The sequence below is a fragment of the Delphinus delphis genome, chromosome 11 (genome assembly GCF_949987515.2).
Source record: "Delphinus delphis chromosome 11, mDelDel1.2, whole genome shotgun sequence".
In the NCBI taxonomy this organism is placed as follows: Eukaryota; Metazoa; Chordata; class Mammalia; order Artiodactyla; family Delphinidae; genus Delphinus; species Delphinus delphis.
Window position 1 is genome coordinate 23,073,120 of NC_082693.1, and position 23,739 is coordinate 23,096,858.

At 35.6% G+C, this 23,739-nt stretch overlaps 1 protein-coding gene across 1 annotated transcript in view; it reads left to right on the forward strand.

Moving 5' to 3' along the window:
* The window catches only part of MRPS35 (mitochondrial ribosomal protein S35), a 42,737-nt gene that overhangs the window by 16,860 nt on the left and 2,138 nt on the right, over window positions 1-23,739 (forward strand). Inside the window, exons 6-7 of the mRNA XM_060024508.1 lie at window positions 8,656-8,765; window positions 10,398-10,467. Coding sequence (XP_059880491.1) covers window positions 8,656-8,765; window positions 10,398-10,467 — 180 coding nt within the window. The remainder of the gene's footprint in view (window positions 1-8,655; window positions 8,766-10,397; window positions 10,468-23,739) is intronic.

A 23,739-nucleotide genomic window follows, 5' to 3' on the forward strand; every position in this document is an offset into this window, starting at 1 on the left:
GAGATATAATTCACATACTGTAGAATTCATCCTTTTTAAAGTTTACAACTCAGTAGTTTTTAGTATATCAGAGTTGTGCAACCATCACCACTGCCTGACTCCAGAAATTTTCATCACCATAAAAAGAGATCCCATACCCATTATCAGTCAATCCCCGTTCAACCCTGCTCTTCACCACCCCCAAGCTCCTGTCAACAGCTAATCTACTTTGCCTATTGATATTTCCTATAAATGAATCAAACAGTATGTATACTTTGGCTTAGTATAATGCTTTCAGAGTTTCATCTGTTATAGCATGTATCAGTTCTCTATTTCTTTTATTGCCAGATAATGTTTGATTTTATGGATATACCATGTTTTATTTATCCACTTATCTGTCAGTAGACATCTGAGTTGTTTCCACTTTTTGGTTGTTAGAAATAATGCTGCTGTGAACCTTTGTGTACGGGTTTTTGTGTGGACATAGGTTTTTAGTTCTGTTGGCTATATACCTAGAAGTAGAATTGTTGGGTCGTATGGTAACTCCATGTGCAACATTTTGAGGAACTACCAAGCTGTTTTACAAAGTGACTGCACTGTTTCATAAGCAGTGTTTGAGGGTTTCAATTTCTCCACATCCTCCCTAATGATTGTTGTTGGTCTTTATAGTTTTCACCATTCTAATGGGTGTGAAGTATCTCTTTATGGTTTTGGTTTACATTTCCCTGATGACTAATGATGAGCAATTTTTCATGTGCTTATTGACCATTTGTATATCTTCTTTGGGGAAATGTCTTTAAGTTCTTTGCCCATCTTTTGAGTAATTTGACTTTTTGTTTTTCAGTTGTGTTTTTTATTTATTCTTCATACCAGTTGCTTATCAGATATATGACTTGCAAATATTTTCTCCCATTCCATGCATTGTCATCTCACTTTCTTGATGGTGTTCTTTTAAGCACAAAAATTTTAATTTTGGTGAAGTCCGATTTATGCATTTTTTTTCTTTGTTTCTTGTGCTTTTGGTGCCATATGTAAGAAAACATTGTCTAATTCGAGGTCATGAAGATTTATTCCTATGTTTTCTTCTGAGAGTTTTGTCTCTTACATTTAGGTCTGTGATTCATTTTCAGTTAATTTTTATATATGGTGTAAGGTAGGGAACCAACTTTATTTTGCATGTGGATATTCATTTGTCTCAGCACTACTTGTTGAAAAGACTATTTTTCCCCCATTGAATTGTTTTGACACCCTTGTCAAAAATGGTACAGTTATTTTTTAATTTTTTACTTGGCTACTTTACCAAATTCTGTTTTTTAACCTTTCTTATCAAAAATTCCAAATGTATATAGAGAGTAGTATAATAAATACCCATACACATGGCACATGGTTGTATCAATAATAATTAATATTTTGATGAGTTTAAAATATTGAGTGCTTGATACACTTATACAGATACACACTCCTGTGTATTTATTTGTGTGTTTTTGGTTTAAGTGTTTACTTTAAAATTACTAATATCTGACTTTTCATACTAAAATGTTAGTGTGTTATCTCTAAAAATTAATGAAAATTTCCTATATAATTCCAGTATAATTAATACAGCTAATAAAATTTTCAGTAATTTTTTAATACCATCTAAAATGTGTACTCCACGCTCAGATTTCCCCAGTTGTCTCACCAAAATGTTTAAATAGCTTTTTTGTTTAAACCAGGATCCAGTCAAGCACTGTTACATTTGCTTAAAATGTCACTTAGATCTTTTAAAATCTAGAACAGCAAACTACCTCACCCCTCCTCTTCCTGCTCCCCCAAGCTGCAACCCCCATCATGACACAGACATGGTAAAGAGACAGAAATTTTATCCTTGCAGCGCTTCCTACCTTCTGAATTTGTCTCCATGCATCCTGGTGTCATTTACCTTATGTCTCTATCTCCTGTGTTTCCTATAAAGTGGAAGTTAGATTTAAGGGACTGATTAGATTACAGTAAACTATTTTGACAAGAATACTTGATAGATGTTGCTATGTATTTTATATTGCATTACATGAGAGGGCACGTAAAGTCTGGTTGCCTCGTTCTTAGTATGCTGAGATTGATCACTTGGTTAAGAGGCTGACAACCCAATCTTTCCATTGTGAGGTTATAGGTTGTCATTTTTTGCTTTTCCCTTGAACAGGTAATGTGTAGATGGGTATATTCAGCAAATTTTGATCAAGTAAAGTCATATTCTTTTTGATGTTCAAAGTGTGTCCTAACTTTGGCCAGTAGGATCTCTTCTAAACTGATTCCTATGTCCTTTTATTACAAGCCCATTAGCACTGGAAAATTTCCTTGCCTTCTGGCACAAGGTGGACCAGGCTTACGATATAGAATATTCCTTATCCCAGACCTGGAATTAGCTATTTCTCCAGGAGCTCTGATACCTTTTAGTGAACATTGATGTTTGGAGACCAAAATTGGGATGCTAGGACTTTTTGGTTGATTCTTTGGGTGATTTCTCAAGAAATAAATGATAATTAATGGTAGTTTTAGTTCTCCTTTTAAAATATATATAGCTTGTTTTTTCCTTTTGTCTTTTGCCTTAGACAGAGTTTCTAAAATGTTTATGTAGTCCCTTGTGCTGTTCTCTACTTTAATGGGTATGCCTCTAGTATTTAACTTCTGAGATTGGATTCCAGTTTAGAGATAATAATCCCTACTGTGTTAACGATGTATACTATTCCTAGTTTACTAGCATTTTTGAAATGATCTCCTTTGAATTTTTAAAGAAATGAATTATATTAATTAATTTTCAATTACTGAACCATTTCTTAGCCCTGATCAGTTTATGGTACATTATTCTTTTACTTTACCACTGACTGATTTGCTGTGATAATGTTTTATTTAGGATTATTTGTCCTAATCTCATGTTGCTTTGGAGAAATATCAAATCCCTCCTCTCACTTACCAGGAACATGCCACATGCCATTACACATGTGCCCTAGTAACTAACTCCTAAGTTAGTATTGGAAACCTTTGTTAACGGAGTAGTGATGCACATCACATGTCTTTTTTCACACAGCAGTTACGTGCAGTTTTACCCGATGAACCTTTTTTTAAATTAAACTTTTACTTTTAAAATAGTTTTAGATTTACAGAGAAGCTTCAAGGATAGTACAGAGTTTGCCATATTTACACCAAATTTCTCCTGTTAACATCTTATGGTACTGTGGTACATTTGTTATAACTAATGAATGAATCAATATTGATAAATTATTAATTAAAGTTCATACCTTATTCAGATTTCCTTAGTTTTTACCTAATGTCCTTTTTTTGTTCAGAATCCCATTCAGGGTACCGCATTACATTTAGTCATCGTGTCTCTTTAGGCTCTTCTTGGCTGTGATTGTTTCTCAGAATTTCCTTGTTTTCGATGACTTTGACAGTTTTGAGAAGTACCAGTTACATATTTTGCGGAATGTCCTTCAGTTTCGATTTGTTTGATGTTTTTCTCATGGTTAGATTGTTACGTGTTTTGGGGAGGAAAACCTCAGAAGTTAAGTGCCGTTCTCATCACATCATAGCAAGGGTATAGGCTCCTCACATGACTTACACTGATGATGCAGCTTAGATCTGAGATAGTGTTGGCCAGTTTTCTCCACTATAAAATTACTCTCTTTTTTCTTCCTTTCCATAGTGTACTCTTCAGAAGGAAGTCACTGTACACAGCCCACACTTATGGAAGTTATGCTCCACCGCCTCGAGGGAGAAATATAGATTATTTGGAATTCTTTTATGTGCAGTATTTGTCTATTCTCCTCCATTCATTTATTTACTCAGTCACTTGTATCAGTGTGGATTCATGGATTTTTACTTTATCCTTTGGATTATGGTCCAATAATACTTTATTTTATTGCTCAGATTGTTTCATCTTTGGTAGTTGGGCACTCTTTCAGCTGGCCCCTCTGCTCCTTTGTCATGCCCCATTATTTGTTTTTTAAACACTTCCTTATTTTTTGGCACCACAGAATGCTCCTAGCTCATTTTATATATTCTTTGTACCATTCCCAGAATCAGCCATTTCTCCAGGGAGCCCTGACTAATGTACTTCTGATTCACCTATCCTGGAGGATGACTGCCTACCTTTCTGAGGGGCCTTCCAGTACAAAAAGTTCATTTTCATACTCCATTCCATGTAATCTGTATTTTAAATTGGAACATTCCAAGTGTGCTGCAAAAATATGTTGAAAATCTCTGCAACCATCTTTGCATTATATGCTAACAAATAGACAGACTTTAAGCTTTAGAAATATTTTCAGTAATATAGCCATAATTGATTTGTAATTTTCCTTCTTTGGGTTTTGGTATCAGGGTTGTACCATCCTTATGAAATGAATTTATGAAGCTTTCCAGTGTTTTTTCAATTCCATAGGACAGTTTAAATATCATAGCAATATATTTATGTATTTAGAGACATTGAAAATATTTTAAAATCACAAAAGATAATACAGATTTACTGTATACATTTCATAAAATATAGATCAACAAAAGGAAAACAGAAAAAGAACTTAAAATTCTACTTTTCTGATATCATTCCACAGGTTAATAGAGTATCCCTATTATAAAATAAAAATACCTGATACATTTTTAAGAACCTAATAAATGTTACCTCTTTTTAATAATAATGGTAGCAACAGCAAACAGTTGAGCTCTGTTTTATGACAAAAAAAAAATCTCTGAACTCAGAGTTAGAAAACCTAGATTTTTTTTTTTTTTTTGACTGTGCTGCGCAGCTTGCGGGATCTTAGTTCCTGACCAGGGATTGAACCCAGGCCCAAGGCAGTGAAAGCGCCGAGTCCTAACCACTGGACCACCAGGGAATTCCTAGGAATTCTAGATTCTAATTCATGTTTCTGGTCTTAATTTTTGTGGGCCTTTGTCTTCAGTACTATAATCTCACACTTTATTTAAAGTATGCCACCAGTTACCACTTATTATATCATGCTGCCATCCCTGCTTGTCTCCTTTTGTCTCATGCCACCATGCCATACCTTCCTCGACCCCTTGTATCCCTTCTGCCTGACTCTTTTCGGCCCTTCTGGACTCTTCACTCTACCTGCTGACGGTTGAGGCTCAGGGGTGGTGTCCAGACTGGTGTCATGTGGTTCAAGGGTAAAAGTAGGTAAAACAGTAAGACTAAACCATGTGTAGTCCAGCATGAGTTAGTGCAGTACTGTGAAGGTAATCAAATATTATAAAATAATATTCAGAGCTGCTCAGAATTTTAAATTCAGAGAAGGAAAGTTGGTATCATATTTTTTTGATAGTCATAAAAGTAGTTCAGAATTAAAAATAACATATTTGTATAGGATTTTAAGAGGGGTGGAATAGGGAGCGTGGGAGGGAGATGCAAGAGGGAGAGGATATGGGGATATATGTATATATATAGCTGATTCACTTCATTATAAAGCAGAAACTAACACGCCATTGTAAAGCAGTTATACTCCAATGAAGATGTTAAAAATAAAATAAAATAAAAAAAAAGATGAGAAAATACAAAAAGAAAAAGTGCTTTCTTCTATGTAATCTCATTTATTCCTGACAAAATTCTGTGAATCCTTTCTATTTTATAAATGAGGAAACAGACAGGAAGATCACATGATTTGTTTAAGGTCACTTATCTGATAGGTAGCAAACCTAGACATCAAACCCAATTCTTGTCTTATGTGTAATACCATAGTTCTTTAATTAACTGCATATTCTTGTAAATGAAGAAAATATTTTACACATTTAGACATTTTTCAATTTATGTAGTTCTTTTAAATGAGACATTTGAAGATACACCTATAACTGATTTGAAATGTGAACGTTGTTTTGGGGATAATGTTAATAGTACAGTGTTGACTCTTTAAAATACAGTAACTTGAAAAAAGTAAAGTCTAAGGATTCTTTTTTTTTTTTTTTTTTTTTTGTGGTACGCTGGCCTCTCACTGTTGTGGCCTCTCCTGTTGCGGAGCACAGGCTCCGGACGCGCAGGCTCAGTGGCCATGGCTCACGGGCTTAGCCGCTCCGCGGCATGTGGGATCTTCCCGGCCTGGGGCACAAACCCGTGTCCCCTGCATCGGCAGGCAGACTCTCAACCACTGCGCCACCAGGGAAGCCCTAAGGATTCTTTTGAATTTTGGAAAAAGAATGACAAATAAATGTCACTCAACTTAAGTGTAAGAATACTAGTCCAGGTTAAAGACTACAATTTTGCAGTGCCTTCGAGTGCTAGCAGGTGGCGTGAGTGCACTGCACAGCTGTTTCTGCAATATTTATGAGCTTCTGGCATAAAACTATATAATTTTTGACCATTAAAATATTAATGTGAACAATGAGTTTTAAAACAGTTGCCACAGTAATGATCAGCATTGCTGCCACATGTTTTTGACTGCTTCTTACATAAAAAACTAGAACACAAATTTTTTAAATGGTAAATTTTTAAATGTATTGTTAAACATCATGATTTTATTGAAAGAGTTTTAAAAGGGAAAATCACTACCTGTTCAGTATCTGAATGTAAAATCTATTTCTTTCTCTGTACTGTATCTGTATGCATGCAGATATACATACATTTTCATAATTATAATCATAACGTAGGTACGTTTTATGATTTTCTTATAGGTAATTCTCCATATTGCTAACAATCAGAGTCATCATAAAACTGCTTATTTTATCCATCAAGCTAATAACCTGGTTGTTGACATAAATTCTTTTCAGGGAACTGTGGTAATTTCACATGCCTACCTGTGGGATTGCTATTTAATATCAGTGTTCTTACTAATGTTCTTTGAGTGCATTTATATTTATTTTTTTATTTCCTATTTTTTTCTATCCAAATAAAAAAATTCACTGTGCTTAAAAAAGAAACAACATATCCTCCCTTTTTTAAATTTATGTATTCATTCAGCCAATATGTTGCATGCTTTTTAGGTGCTAGGTCATTGCCAGGAACAAGACAGTTATTGTTCTTACTCTCAAGGGTTTGCAGTCTAGTGGGAAAATAAATAAGCTCTTATGCTATGGTTGTCTTGAGTGAAATGCAGAGTTATTGAAGCTAGAGGGCAGAAATAGGTGGGATTTCAAAATCTTATTTAACCTTTTCATACAGTTCTGATTTTGCTTATTCTTAATGCTCTCCATGGAAAACTAGTCTGTTGTTTACCTTATTTACCTGTATTGTAGTCTCTAACCTGTTTTCCTGGATCAGTCCTATTCATCTCTAGATAATACTTTTCAGCCCAAGCCATAATTCTCTGCAAATTAAAAAGTATGTTCATTTATTCCAGCATTTTCCAAAATATGTTTTAAGGAAGACTAATTTCATGAATTGTTCCTTGAAAAGTAGAATCTGAGGTTAAATAAATTTTGGAATTATTACATAACAATGCTGCATCTTGAAATTCAGCATGCTCTTTAACATGTTGCCTCCTCTAAGAAATCCTGCTGTGAAGAACCCAGTTTAACTCAACATTTCCTAAATGGACTCAATAGAAACAGCCTTTTTAAAGAAATCATTCTTTTTAGCAGCCTGTGGGACTAGTATTAACATTTTGAGAAATGTTGAGCTGAATTATTTCAAATGTTTTGACCCTTCATGGATGTTGTATTCTAGCTTCCACGAGACATCTGTAGCTTTTAAAATAATTGCCCCTGGGACTTTCCTGGTGGCACAGTGGTTAAGAATCTGCCTGCCAATGCAGGGGACATGGGTTTGATCCCTGGACAGGGAAGATCCCATATGCGCGGAGCAGCTAAGCCCATGCGCCACAACTACTAAGCCTGTGCTCTATAGCCCGTGAGCCACAACTATTGAGCCCGCATGCCACAACTTCTGAAGCGCGCGCACCGAGAGCCTGTGCTCCACAACAAGAGAAGCCACCACAATGCGAAGCCTGCGCACTGCAACGAAGAGTAGCTCCCGCTCGCTGCCACTAGATAAAGCCCGCACGCAGCAACGAAGACCCAGTGCAGCCAAGAATAAGAATAAATAAATAAAATAAAAGCCCCTAAACTGTTGCAGTGATATGGGTCTCATAATTGCATGGTAGAAATTCTTAAAGCCCCTATGTTTCATCCATTTATTTAATTTATTTTTTTTGCAGTACGCGGGCCTCTCACTGTTGTGGCCTCTCTCGTTACGGAGCACAGGCTCCGGATGCGCAGGCTCAGCGGCCATGGCTCACGGGCCCAGCCGCTCTGCGGCATGTGGGATCTTCCTGGACCAGGGCACAAACCTGTGTCCCCTGCATCAGCAGGCGGACTCTCAACCACTGTGCCACCAGGGAAGCCCCATCCATTTATTTTTATAAACAGCTTTACTGACACTAATTGAGTTGAATTCTACTAGTTGGTAATACTCATAAGCACTGTCATTTCATTTATTTAAGAGACATGTCATTGATTCTTTTAGGAAAGGTACTAATGCCCAGAACTTTCAAAGAACTCCAAACACTTTGCTCCCGCTTCTTTTTTTCCATGAGTAAGATCAGGCTTCATGATACTTGTGAATTACTAATTCTGTAAAGGAAGGAGTTTGATAAAGTTTCTTTTGGTTTCTTTTTTAATGTTAGTATAAGTAATTTTCCCACTGTTTTCTCATTATACAAAGTTTATAAAGTAATTAAAAAAATTTTTTTTCCTTGTATTTTTAAGGTTAAACTTTCCAGTTTGAATTTAGACGATCACGCAAAGAAGAAACTTATTAAACTTGTAGGAGATCGATACTGCAAGAGCACAGATGTGCTCACCATCAAGACAGATAGGTAAAGGAAGAAAAGTTCAGCAGATCTGTCGCATGTGTTGCTTTATTGTCCTCCAGTCCCCTGGCAGTCCTTGTATTAACCTGTTAGGTCAGAGAAGTTGTCTCATTCATATTTTTAATATCCTCACACTAGCCTCCTGTTGCTGTGATCTTTATGTGCATGGAGAGGCTTGCCTAGCTGAGTTAAATTGTTATTTTTAATATATTTGTGTATGTAAAACTCAGGGAAGATGTTAGACGGAAACGAAAGAATGACTTGCCAGTGAGTAATACTTAAACAGGTTTCTGCAAAGTCAAAGTATAGAAATCTTATATTTCAAAATCAAAATTATTAAATATGGAAATTAATTTATCAAGGCATTTTTGTAAATAAGCAGAATTTCAGTGCTAGCATAGAAGTTTGTAAAAGCAGTATTAAATTTATTGTATATGAATTTATAAATTACGTCATTTGAGGTAAAGAAAGGCTATTGGTATGTTTTTGCTAAATGGTTATTTTATTTCTAGAATTATTCTTTGGTTGTTTCAAAATTATGTCAAAACATAAAGAAAAATAAGTGGGCAGATACCCTCTCTCCCTCCTTATCTTAATGTCAAAGCATTTGGAGGTGTCAATATCAATTAGGTTTTATGTTTTGCTTCTTAGTGGTATAAAGAAGTAGCATGACATACATACAGAGATGGCAACAGTGTGGAGGTGGGAAAAGCTTGGGAACTGTGATTTTAGATTATTACCATATAGGAGAAATAAATTTGAAATTTATGAATAATATCTTTTTGCTAGCTTTAGCTTTAGAGAATGTAAAATAATGCTGTGTTTTTAGTTTGTGCAATTTTTAAAAATACTTTTAAAATGTTATTGTTAGAAATTCTGTAAGTTTCTGATAATTTTTTTTTGCTAAGTTTATAAGTGTCAGAGTGTGTGTGTGTGTGTGTGTGTGTGTGTATGTTTTATGGTAACAACTTAATAGAATAGAGGACTGTTAAACCTAAGTACAGAATAAACAGTCCAGTTAAAGTCAATTTTCATATGATAATTTTATATTTAAAGAAATTAGAAGTAATTATTTCCTTTTCTATATTATTTTATTAGCCTAAAAGTTAATGCCAGCTCTTATTTATGTAGAAATTTTATTTAATATTAGGTCATTAGTTTCATTTTAAATATGATAGCAAAAAATTACAGCATTGTGTAGTGTAGCTCATTTTTAAAAGAATCAGCTCTGGGGAAATCAGGGTGAACATTTAGATTAGCATCAGTCTCTCTGTATTCTTTAAATGAACTCAGCAGGTATGTTTACACCATCGCAGACACTTAGCCCTGAGATCGTGAAGGACACTTGGATTGGACACATTCATATTAAAAATAGTGTAAAGCTATTATCAGATATAAATAACTTTGTTAGTGATGAAAGCAAAGATATCCTCTAAATAAAAGTAAAAATAACATCAGTGTTCAATATCCTCAAGTCATAAACTACATAGATCGTTTTTATTCCAATAACGGAATTTTCCTAAGTCAGATAGGGAATTCCTGAATATGAGTTATCCTTTGTATTTGTATACTTTGCAAATTTTTCCATGTACTGAATTTTTAGAATTTTGACTTCCTCCCTCTCTCTGTCTTTTAAAGGTGCCCCTTAAAGAGACAGAATTATGATTATGCAATGTATCTACTAACAGTTTTATACCATGAGTCTTGGGTAAGTGATTGTGTATGAATGTTTAATAACTTTGTCATTGTAATTTGGATATGTTAACCTTTCAAAACAGTCTGTGTAGCCAGCACTCAGATGAGTGTTTAATGAACCACTATTTAAGCTAAGGACATGTGAAATGTTATAGATAACTCCTACTGACATTGAAAGTGAGGATCTTGAAATAGATTTCAGTCCATCTGAGGACCTTCAGAAATCAGATGACTAAAATGCCTTTAAAGTTCAGAGTTTCTGACTTAGGCTAAAAAATTCAGAATTTTTTACTTTTTGTTTGTTTGTTTGTATGACTTTAGGTGAAAGTTGTCAATGTTATGGAAGGGAGATCATCACCTATATTACTTGAACTATATAATTCATCCTGTTATTCAAATAAACTATAGAACAAAGCTCCCAAACTTTGTAGAAAGTTACTTTAAATGTTTATTAAAATCTTAGTTATCAAATAGCCTTTCATGTGAACATTTCACTGGTATACATTAGAGACAATTAAGGGCAATTAATTATTTAAATAGTATAAAAACAGTCTTGTGTCTGACTAAATTTATTGAGTTTTAGTATAAATATACACATTTATGAGGAAGATTTTGCTGTGAATGAGCATCAACTCATTTAAAGTTGATAACTAATATGTTTTGGTAACTCACAGTTCTATATAATATTTAAAAAAATTAAAATAATTTTAGATATGCACACATATTAAAATTTTTGAAGCTTGCCCAGCATAGACATGGAACTTAATAGCATTTCATGTTGGGAACATTTGAAGGAATGGGGGTAGCTGGAGAAAAGAGTCACTCTGTTTAGATGCTCCAAGGACTTCATATGAAAGAAGAGTTAGATTTGTTTTTCATGACTTTTAAGGGTACAACAAAGTAGAAGCAATAGTGAGACAGATTTATTTACTGAATAAAATCTCTCTACAAGATTCATCTAAAGATGGAGTGGGCTGCTTTAATAGGTAGAAGATGTTCCATCCATTGGCTACTTAGTGGGGATATGACAAAAGGAACGTACCTTTGGATGTTAGTTGCATTAGATGATCTTTGGAATCTCCTTTCATCCCTAAGAAATTCTGTGAACACGTACAGCTGTTCTTACAGATTTCATTGATGTTAATAATAAAACAGTTGTAGCACAAGGGGATGAGTGGAAAATTTTAAAAAAAAAATAAAACTTTGTTGCGAGGTAGTAAAGAACAGAAAGTAGCTGGTAGCTCTTCTCTGCTTTTGAGGTATTCTAATTATCATAATTCATCGCGGTTTTCTAGTTCCTAGCTTCAGGAGTGACATCATAATAGCAGTTAATCTCTTTCCTGTCAACTGATTTTATAAATGCCTTTGGCTTGAGGTCATTAAGTTCCCTTTTGAACCAGCAACATGGCTGAATTAGCTTCAGCTCTATGGCTGCTGCTTAAAGAGTTAATACCAAACAATAAAAGCCAACCAGTTTTGAGTCTCTTATTTTGTCAGCAGCCTGTAAAATGAATTTGCCCCAAAGGAAATGACAGGCATAAATAAATTCAGTGGAAGTTGACCTACTGGATTCTTTCTATGGTTCCATGACATAAAATCCAAACAAGTTTGTATTCTGGATTCATGCAAGAAGCCTTTGATCTTAATGCTAATTACTTAGATGCCAGAGTAAGTAGCCACATACAACTGTCTTAAACATAATTAAATAATTCCTATATTAAACTTGGCTCTTGATCCTTTCTAAACAAGTACCATCAGTGAAGAAGCTTTAAGAGAATGCAGATGAGCCATGAAATTTTGCAGAGCTGGTGGAACAGAATTTTTATTGAATTGAAACTCTTTTTTCTTCACCAGCATGGAATTCATACTTGAAATTGATGTTACCACCTGGTATTTAATCAAATATTTAAAGAGCCCCTTTTAATTCATTCCTTTATTTTTAAGGCTAGTTTCAGAGCATTTAATACCTAAAACCTAAGCTCTGTGGAGGTTACCTCTAAGTAGCATTGAGAGAAAGTAGTTGGAAGTTTTATGTAACATAATGCTGAAACTTCTCTGAAAAGGTATGCATTTAGACCAGTATAAGAAAGTTACTGTAGTGTGCTATTCAAAACAGTTTAACTATATAGAATTATTAAAGTAGAAGTTGTTGACTTCTAAAACAATAAAATGGGTTTATTCGGGAACAGCAAAGAATTGCTATTTGGGACATGCAATTTATGGTGAACTGTAGGTAAGTCCAGAGAACAAAGAAAAGGGAGCTTGTTTTTATAGGGAAAAGGAGGGAGTTGGGAGGGGCTGTTCTAAATGAAAGTTCAAGGGAGGAAAGTAGGAGTTTAGGGTGGTGATGTCTTCATTTGCGGAGCTGAGATGTTTCTCATTGCCTGGGCTGTTGCTGAGCAAGGAGAAATTCTTCCTTTGGGATTGTGAGTAGTTGCACTATCTGTTTGAGAGTGCAGGGTGTGCTTCTTCCAGTGGGGCATGAAAGTGAAGGTCAGTGCATGCAAATAATGGAGTGAGAATGCATGAGACCTCCCTCTACAGGCCATTGCCAACTCTAACTTTAACTGAGGTTTTCTTTATTGATTTACATATTCAAAAGGCTTAGACTTCACAAAGCATAGACTTCAGGCATAGAGTCTTAGTAATGCTTCACAGAATGATTATTGCAGTGCTAAGAAGGTACTGAGAAACAGATATACATTAAACCATTTATTCTTCAGCTGTTCAAAGAAGCAAAAAGACGTGTAGAAATTTGGTTTAATATTTCAGTATTACACAATGTTGGCATAGAAGTGAATTAGATTTTAATCTTTGGAACCATTCAGATTTGGATTTGAATCCCACTACTTGTTACCTGTGTAACCTTGGCCATCCTTTTAACGTCAGGCTCAGATTTCTTCTAAGGGCTTTTGGATAGATCAGGGAGAATTTATGTGAAATGTCTGGTGAATAGTGGGTGCTCATTAAATGGTGGCTATTAACATTGTTAACTACTAAAATGAAGAAAGATTTATCTTAGAATTTCAAATTCATTTATTTCCAATTTCTGTGTATAGCTCACAGTTAACTTGACAAAGACTTTATGCAGATCAAGTCAGCTCTGTGCCCTGTTGTATTTGAATTTTTACAACATGTATCTGACTCACATTCTGACACAACTGATAATAAGTGTTAACTTTGTTGCATGTTGTTCTTTAAACCTTCCACAAGTGATTTGGTTAAGAGATGATTGAATGAAGCATTTTACAAAGTGACTTGCACAAAAGATAGACTAAAACACAGACAGTGGTGGAGGAAAGAAAATAAACACTTGCTTTAGAAAATGTAGAGATCTGAAATCAGATTCAAAGGGTTCTTGGGTGATTGTGATATTTAATTACTAATGGTTGCTTTTTAAAATTTGAATTTTTGGCTGTCTAATTTGGACTTCATGATAGTCTTGTTGCCAGTCAGAAATATATCTAGGTTTGTATTAAAGTGGTTCTGAAAAGTCATGTAACAAAATGGATAATTTTATACTCAGTTTATTTTTACAGGGGACCTTATTGCAAGTATTTCTGATAAAAATGATGAATCCTTTTGCAGAGCCATAATTGCCATTTAGTCCAGTGGTTTATGAGTTCATAGTGATCTTTTGTGTGTGCTCACATACACATAGATTTCCAGGTTATCAGAGAATGCTTGAATGACATTTATTGTTTTCTCTTCTTAGCATTCATCAATGATTTTGTTCTCGTTTACAAGGTACAGTGATAGGTATCGTTCGGATTATCAAAATGAATGAGCCTCTGTTTTAGGTACCTTTATTCCTAGAGGGATTTGGTGGTTATAATATAGTCTGTTTCACTAGGTAAGGGAGGTTGGAACATAGTGCTGTGAGAGGCGCATACAAGGATTAATTCTCCCTTGAAGCATCATGGAAGTGGTGACTGGTTTTGGAAGATGAGTAGGAGTGTGCAGTAGGTGAAGGACTCTAGGCCTGGTGGGTTTAGAGAGCAGGCAGAAGTTGGTGTGGCCAGGGTACACGACCAACAGGGCAGAGGTAGGAGATGAGACTGAAAAATAATTCAGAGCCAGGCTGTGAACATATTGAACTGATGTAGCAGCATTTTACTAGGTGTGTGAAAAGGCACCTCTTTCAGTGTTTTAGTGTTTATGAAAGAGTAAACCATCCTCATGGCAAATATTAAGTGTGCTTTCATTAAAATGAACTGTTTATTGATTGATGAGCAAATGTTTACTGGTTGCCTCTTATTTGTTTGGTGTTGTTGGATATGAAGATTAATACCTAAGGAGAAAACACTGTCTCTTCTGTTGAGGAACACTAGTAGAAGCAAGTTGGTTTAGTAATAAATATTATAAAAAACGTTATAAAGGTTATATAATTGACTATTTAATTTTTTATTTTTCTCTACTGATTTATTTCTCGTATATCCTTCAAGGCTTTGATACCCACTTGAACCTCTTTTTTTTAACTGAGATATTATTGACATGTAATATCTTATTTTCAGGTATACAGCATAATGATTTTGTGTGTATGTGTGTGTGTGTGTGTATATATATAAAATACAAAATGATCACCACAATATGTCAGCTTAACATCCATTACCACACAAAGTTAATAAAAAAATTTTTTCCTGTGATGACAACTTTTAAGATTTACTCTCTTAGCAACTTTCAAGTATACAATACAGCATTCTTGACTGTAGTCACCAGGCTGTACATTATATCCCCATGACTTGTTTTATAACTGGAAGTTTGTACCTTTTGATCACCTTCACCCATTTTACCCACCTCCCACCCCCAGCCTCTGGCAACCACCAATTGTTCTCTGCTTCTATGAGTTCAGGGTTTTTTTGTTTCTTTTCTGTTCTTTTAGATTCCACACATAAGTGAGACCATAACTGTTTATCTTTCTCTGTCTGACTTATTTAACTTAGCATAATGCCCTCAGGGTTCATCCCTGTTGTCACAAATGGCAGAATTTCCTTCTTTTTTTATGGCTGGATGATATTCTACTGCATATATATGCACCACTTACTCTTTATCCATTCATCCATTCATGGACACTTAGGTTGTTTCCATGTCTTGGCTATTATAAATAATGCTTCTGTGAACATGGGGGTGTAGATATCTTTTCGGGCTAGAGTTTTCATTTCCTTCAGATAAATACCCAGAAGTGGAATTGCTAGATCATATGGTAGCTCTATTTTTAGTTTTTTGAGGAACCTCCATACTGTTTTCCATAGTGGCTGCACCACTTCACATTCCCACCAACAGTGCACAAAGGTTCTCTTTCCACATCCTCATCAACACTTGTTATTTCTTGTCTTTTTGGTAATAGCCATTCTAATGAGTGTGAGGCGGTATCATTGTGGTTTTGATTTGCATTTGCCTGATGATTAGTGATGTTAAGCACCTTTTCAGGTGCCTTTTGGCCATCTGAATGTCTTTCTTGGAAAAATGTCTATTCACATCCTCTGCCCATTTTTTAATCAGGTTGTTTTTTGTTTTTTGTTTTTTGCTATTGGGTTGTATGAGTTCTTTATATATTTTGGATATTAATCCTTTATCAGATATATTTGAGCCTCTTATTCTTTGACTCCTACTTTGCATAGATGGCAAATTATACTGTCTTATTTTCTTGACTACAAAAGTTGCCTTAGTCCATGTTCCATGGGTTGTTTTCCCTGTATGTTTTGTCCTTTTAACTAATCTTGTAAGACTCTCATTAACATGCATCTGATCTTACTGTATTTTGTTCTTCAGAATATCTGGGTCAGTGCTAGGTAACTACATGTTTAATAACATTTAATAATATTAAACTAAATGTTTAATAACAGCTATTGAAACATTGTCTATTCTTTTGGAGATCCAAAAATGGACTTTTGAAGTAGGTTTTCAACTTAAAAAGTAAAGTGACAGAGTAACAAAGAAACTCCCTTTTCAGTAATTTAAAATGTAGCATACTTGTTAGATGTTAGCAATAATTAGCTTACTGGTATAGCTTTTTAATGATCTATTAATAAAATTATTAATAATCAATAATTATGCCCAGATTTTAAGAAATATCTTGGCAGCAGTTTGAGATACTTAATTTTCATGGATGTATGATTTTGGGCTATATGTAGGTCAGGTTTTTCATTTGATTATGTGTTTTTTCAAATATTTAAAGGAAAAGTGTTCTAATGCTATATTATTTTGGAAGTTCTCTACAAACATTTGCTTCTATGAGTTTAATTCATGATGCTAATTTATATTTGACAATGTTAATATGTTAATGGAATCTGTAGGATAATATTGGCTACTCCTAGCAAGATATCATATCCCTTTATAAAATATCCCTTTATAAAATCCTTCAGTGGTTCCGCATTACCTAGCATAAAATCTAAACTACTTAGTATGTCTATTCACAGCAATTTACCACCTCATTACCAGCTACTCAGGAATTGTAGGTTATGTATCCTGTACCATAATGAACATAATGTGTTCTTTCATAACTCTGCATATGCTGTTTTCTTCGCTTATAATCCCTTTTCAAATTGATCAGACTTGCAAATTCATAGGAATCCTTTAATACACCTCAGATGTAACCTGTCTCCGATGTTTCTTCCCATCCTTTTTCCCTTCTCCCTCTGTCAGTTAGCATTCCTTTTATAGCTTTTATGGTAATTGCCTGTATACATGTCTGCCCAGCTCCATTAGACTGTGAGGTCACTGAGGACAGGACTGTGTATTTCATTCATCTTTATATTCCCAGCATCTAGTACAATGTCTGGCATATCAGCATTCAGTAAATTTTTTAAAAACTGATCTGATTTGAATTGAATTCCTTGACATGCTCAGTTAAAAATTTAGCTTTGATAACTAAAAGTATTGGCAGTAGCTTTTTAATCCATTATGGATATTTACTTTTTCCTATTTTTTATGATTTTCAAGTAACTTGAATTTTTTTAATTAGTAAAACTGTTTTTCCTCATCTAGCACAATGCCTTACTTGTAATCATGAGAAGTGGAATATTACTGTGATTCATGTTCTAGGCAAAGGGAGTTATAAATAAGATGGTAGAAGGTGACACATTTGTGTATTTAGTGGAACAGATACTTCTTTGCTTTCTATTAGATTGGAGTTCACTGACCATTGCATGAAGTAGCTATTGTGTTTTTCTTTGTATTGAATTCATGCCTACAAGGAGAAAAAAGATGATAGGGTCAAATTAAGTTATTCTTTTGTTCTTTTTTCCGTGTTTCTGTGTTCCTTGGAACACATTCTACCACTAAGAAGCAGTATGATTGGGGCAGATTATTTAATTGCTCTGGGCTTCGATTTCCTGATTTGAAAACAGGTAGTAATAGTACTGCCTCATAGGGTTGTTATGAAAGTTAAATGAATTAATATATGTAAGGTGCTTACTCATCCCATGCCACTTTCCTCACCTTGGCCTTCATTCAGGCCTGAATGTCCTAAGCTCGTTCCTGCCTCCAGCCTTTATGGATGCTCTTCCTCTACTGGGATCACAGTCTTCATCTGCCCGGTTCCTCCTCAACTCTAGGTTTCCTACTAGATTGGCAGTTCTAGGGCAAGACAGTGCCTGGGACAGTAGTTGTGTAACAAATATGTACTGAGTGAACGAATGAGTGAGTAAATAATTGAGCCAGCTGCGGAGAAAAGAGAACAGGATCATGTGGAATGGAAGGCTCCTTCCTCTAGGGCTGTAGTCAGAGCAGGTTCTCTCATGGTAGTCAGGGAAGAAAAGAGACTGTATATATGTATATTTATTGTGTACATACATAAGTTAAACGGTGAAATTGTAAATGTTTAATAGTTAAGTTATTAAAATTGAAGTCTGCAAACGAATCAAACTGCCTGAATGGTGATCAGTTTGAGCTTACATTGGTATTTTTAATTGCCCCCCCCCCAGTAATTTGAATATGTTATTGTTTATGCTTTAAAATTAATACATGTCAACTACAGTACAAAAAAAGAAACTCTTAAACAATTGCCCACTTCAATCCTGGGTGTAATTTCAGAAGCTATAAAAATTTGGCAGTGAATTACAAGTCAGGGTACGAAATTATAAATGAAATGTAATCATAGCTGTGCTTTTTAAAAAAATGAATTTAGAAGGACACGCAGCAAATATCACAATTATTGATTAATTTTATTTTCTTCAAATGTCTCAAGTGTCTGGTAATTGTTTATTGCATGCCAGACATTGTATGTAAAAGACCCATAGAAGCTCCAATTGATGTCATCCATCAGAAAGAATTTCCTCTTTTTTCTCTTGGGCAGAGAGGGTCAGGGGCTTATCTTTTTAATGCAATCAGAATTGAGCTGGAGCAGGGCTGGGTTACAGTTTTTTAAGATTTAGTTCACCTTTGTCTCTTCTCAGGCATTTTGATTGGGAACTTGGTGAGTCCGCTTCCACATCTCAAAGTCTGCTTAAGAGTCACTTGTGCTCTTCAGAAGTTTTGAGCTTAACTTGTTAACTTCTAGCCCTTCAGCAGAATCTGGAAGATGTCTTGAGAGGGAGATTGGTTGTGTGAAACAGGACTTCCTCCCTCTAGTAGGACCTTGTCTCCTAAACACTATGAGATTATAGGAGATTTGCTCTTCAGAAGCTTGATTCAGCCTCCCCAGCTTCCCATAAGTAGCCCTGGAGCTAAAACCAGTCATGTTTGGGGCTCTTCAATTCCAATCTGTCATACAAGCCCTGGGTAACAGCTCAAACCTTGCTCATTTCTCTTTTCCCGAGTAGAGTTCTTCTGTGTGGGCCAAGGGCCAGTCTGATACAGAATTGGAAAATGGACTCAGGGAAGAAAATGGCTAGGGATTTTCGGAAGGATGCTCCCCATATGCTTGCAGCCTGGAATTCACATTGATCTAGTCCGAATTGATTCTAAAACTCTCTGGTGGGACTTCCCTGGTGGTGCAGTGGTTAAGAATCCACCTGCCAATGCAGGGGACACGGGTTCGAGCCCTGGTCCGGGAAGATCCCACATGCCGTGGAGCAGCTAAGCCCGTGCGTCACAACTACTGAGCCTGCGTGCCACAAGTACTGAAACCCGGGTGCCTAGAGCCCATGCTCCACAACAAGAGAAGCCACCACAATGAGAAGCCTGTGCACTGCAACGAAGAGTTGCCCCTACTCACCACAACTAGAGAAAGCCCCCGCACAGCAACGAAGACCCAACACAACCAAAAATAAATAATAAATAAATAAATAAAATAAAATAAAATTTTTTAAAAATTAAAAAAATAAAACTCTCTGGTATATTGATTACCTGGCTTTTTTCCAGTTGTAGCCAAAGCAGAGGCATCCTGTGACATGTTACATCCTATTTGAAAGTGGAAATCTTAATGTAAAATTAAAAGAAAGAAATTTGGAGTTTTTTTCTCTCAAGGATTTTATATTTATACCTCTTATATGAAAAATATTCTCAAGTGACAAGCATTATGTACAATGTTATTACCTTTTTATCATTACTAGAAGATGATTTTGGAATTGCTTTTTTTGTTTTTCTTCATTTTCAGGATATTTTATTAAGGAGACATTTTACAAAGTTTCAGTAACAGAAACAAGTGAGGGTGCAGTTCTCAGGGGTGGTGAGAGTGGGGTGCCATCACACCGCATATCTGAAGGGGCAGGGGAGGGAGGAGCTGCAGAACTGGAGAGAGAGCTGTATGGATGGGCCACCTGACAAGAACTGTGGGGCATCCCCCCCATCAGGGAGAGAGTTGGGAAGGACAACCCTGACCTCACTCTCCATCATTCTCTAGGTGTCTTGCTGGTGCCTCCCATTAGCCATACCGAACCGGGAGCCAGAATTCAAGAGGTCCCTATGAAAGGTCCATTGGGATTGCATCTTAATATATCATTTAAACCAACAGCTCTTCCATTTAGCTCTGTTCTTTCTTCAATGATAAGCCCCATTTGGATGGCAGCCGTCTGTGAAAACTTATGTATTAATGACTATAAAAGATTTCCCTCAAAAGGTAAATATAGTGCTAACAATCTTTATTTTTCCTGCTTGAAAAACAGAAATTCTAAAGATCTTTTTTATTGATACATGTAACATAGGACTTCAAAAAAGTAGCTTTCTTTTTCTTGAGACAGGTCTTTATAAGAGGTAAATTCTCTGTGTGTGTGTTTTTGTGTTTTCTACATTTGCTTAGACATAAAATGCCTTCACCCAAAGGAGACTGCTGGAAAACTGGAGATAATTCAGTTATTTTTTAAGAACACGCTATTAACTGAGAAAATTAAATCTAATCAGTGATAATAACATTTATCAAGAAGTAATAAGCATGAAAAATATTACCTATCAGTGATAAATAAAGACCTTTTGTTTCTGTATTTTTTTAATCTACATTTGATAAATATCAGTCATATGATTTTGTGAGTGGGAATAATGATGGCAAAACATTTGGACACTTCTTGTGTTTATATTTACCTTTAAAGTTTCGCTTTATTGCTTGATGGTGGTAGTGGCGCCCTTGACATGGGAACATAGATTTTGGAGGTGTGCCAGCAAGGGTTTGAATCCTACTCTTATTTATTCTTCTTCTTAATAAGTTGTGATATTAGTAGTAGATGGTTATTTAGTGTTTATTATGAGCCAGGTACTCTTAAGTATGTAGCTATTCCTTCTTTTAATCCTCAGAACAGTTCTGCGGAGTCAGTTCTTATAGAAATGCAAGCCTATCACAGTAGTAAGTGATGAAGGTAGGATTTAAACTCAGTTCTGTAAAACCCCAAAGCCCATGGTAAATACTGTGCCGTACCCCTCCCTGTGTGACCTTGAGGGAATCACAGATATAAAGCCCTCTACCTGTAATTCTGAAATGAAAAAAGCTTTGGAAATTGCTAGTCTTTTCATAACTTATTTGGTGGCAAAATGAACTCTGAATGGATGAGAAGCTATTTATAGCCTTTGTTAATCCCATTTAGTGTGACTATTCATACATGTTGCTAGAAAAGTAGTAATATATTTGATTAGGGGGTGCTGCTGTAGACCTCCTCTGGAGATGTTACAAAATTTACTGTGTGCGTGCTGCATTAACTTTACAAGTTAAAATACAGAAATTCTGAAATCTGAAACATTCCCAGGTGACTGTGCCCCTTTATTTAACTTCTGTAATACTTAGTTTTCTTATCTGTAGAGACGTCAAGATCTAACCCAGTATGTCTTAATATGAATTATATTAAATAATTAATATATACATGTAAGTATTAAAGTACCTGGTATATAGTAAGTATTCAGTTTGGGAGATTGTTACTATTATTATCTTGGAATTTATATTTAGTTGTGCAGAGTTTGGATCCTAAAGCTAGAATATGTAGAAGACTAGAGTTTTGTTTGGCTTGTTGCTGAAGCCCAGCACTGCATTGTATCTGTACAGGATTGGTAGGAAGCCATGCCCTTCACAGAATATGCGACTTTCCCTTACCAAAGACTATTTAGAACAGCAGTAAGTATAAATGTGCATTATCCTATAGTTTAGGATTTCCTAACCTTTTTCATGTCACTGCACACACAAAAATTCTCTGCTGAGATAAATAAAGGAGGGAGGATGCTTGTGGCTGCCCCTGCTGCACCAGGCTCACGTGGCACCTGGGTGCTCAGGGAATCAATATCATGGCATACCTATGAACACACCTTGGCAAACCAATGTAGAATTGTATATGTCAAATATAAGGGGAAGATAAAAAATGTTGAAAATAGTTAGTGGATTTACTTTGGTTATCTCCTCTGATTAAGCGTCTATTTCAAGTCAGTTAAAATCTAGAAACACCTAGGTGAAACATAATTTTTTAAACAGTTAGGTCTCTTAATTCTTGTCTTCTAACAGTTCAGAATGAGATGGAGTGACTGTTTTACTTAATGCTTTATAAAATGTGTTGACCTCTTAAGTTTATTTCACTTGTAAGTTAGAATTATGAAGAAACTATGACATTGTCTTGAACATTTAAAGCATTGGCAGGAGTAGATAGGCCGGTGATATATTTAATTTCGGACATTTTTTTTAAGGGGCTGACATTTATTCCTTCCTCATATATTACAGTAAGAATTAGGTATGGTGGGGTAATTTTGTCAGTTATTTTTTTTAAATGTACAAATTCAGAGTTTGGCTGTTAGGAGTTATTTGCAACAGGTCTCTGGGGGTGGGGCATAACAGGAAGTTATTTCATATTATCCCTGACCCCCTGCCAAGCGAAAGCCTCCCTACCGGCTAAAAAGAGGGTGCAGAGCAGATTCTCAACCAGATACGATGTTTCTAGAATGTAAGTTGGAACATTGTTCTCCGCCATAAATTCAGTATAGGGAGGTGGGGCAGACGTAGGGGAGCTGCGAGTACAGAGACCCCACTTTGGCTCAGGAATCTGGGATCTGAGGAAACACCCTACATCAGTTTGTTTCTCTTAAAGGAAAGCGTACACAGTTTAAAGGATTAAAGGAGGGTTTCTTCTTCTTGTGGGTCTCTGTAGTGGAGGAGCTCCTTTCCTGGGCTTCAGTGATCCGAATGGGGTTTGCTGAGTCGGTGGCCTCCGCAGTGGCTTGTTTGCCTTTGGTGGGGATTCTCTTTATCCTTTGAGGGACAAATTTCTAGTGCTTTTCTATTTTCGTGGGCTTTTGGAGTGGGAGTGGGGATGGGAGGGTGGCATGGCTGGAGACTGTTTGCCGCCTTCTTGGTGCTCACTTGGCTCTGAGGAGCCTTGGAGCTCTGTCTGCTCAAGCTGTGGTCTGTTCCAAGAGGAGTTTTCAGAGTTAAAATATTATTTCTGACAGCCTTACAAATCTGCCTCACTTTTAATACTTTAAAAACTTTATAATTTAGAAGGGTTTACCACCTTCCAAAGTTGTAAGACTAGTGGATCATTCCATAATAGCCTGTGGCTCAGAATATTGTTATGTGTTAATTTGGAAAGAATGTGGCTGCTATTCAGCATGTCTCTGAACCAGGGCATATTGCATATTAGCTGTGTTGCTTGATTTTTTTCAGAGTGTTACATCTTCATTTAAATCATAAATCTGAATTATATTAATCTAAAACCTACCAGTGTTCCCTAAAATAACATGGTAATAATTTTTGTAAGAAAAAGTAAGTAGTAATGAAAATTGTTTCCATTATAGGAACAGAAAATAAAGATAATAAGACAAAATTCCAGAATTTATCAAGTCATTATGACTAAAACTCACATAAACTTTATATTTTAAATTTATTGTAATAATTGGTCTTCCCTGTCATCCCAGAGGCATGTTACAGAGGTAAATACAG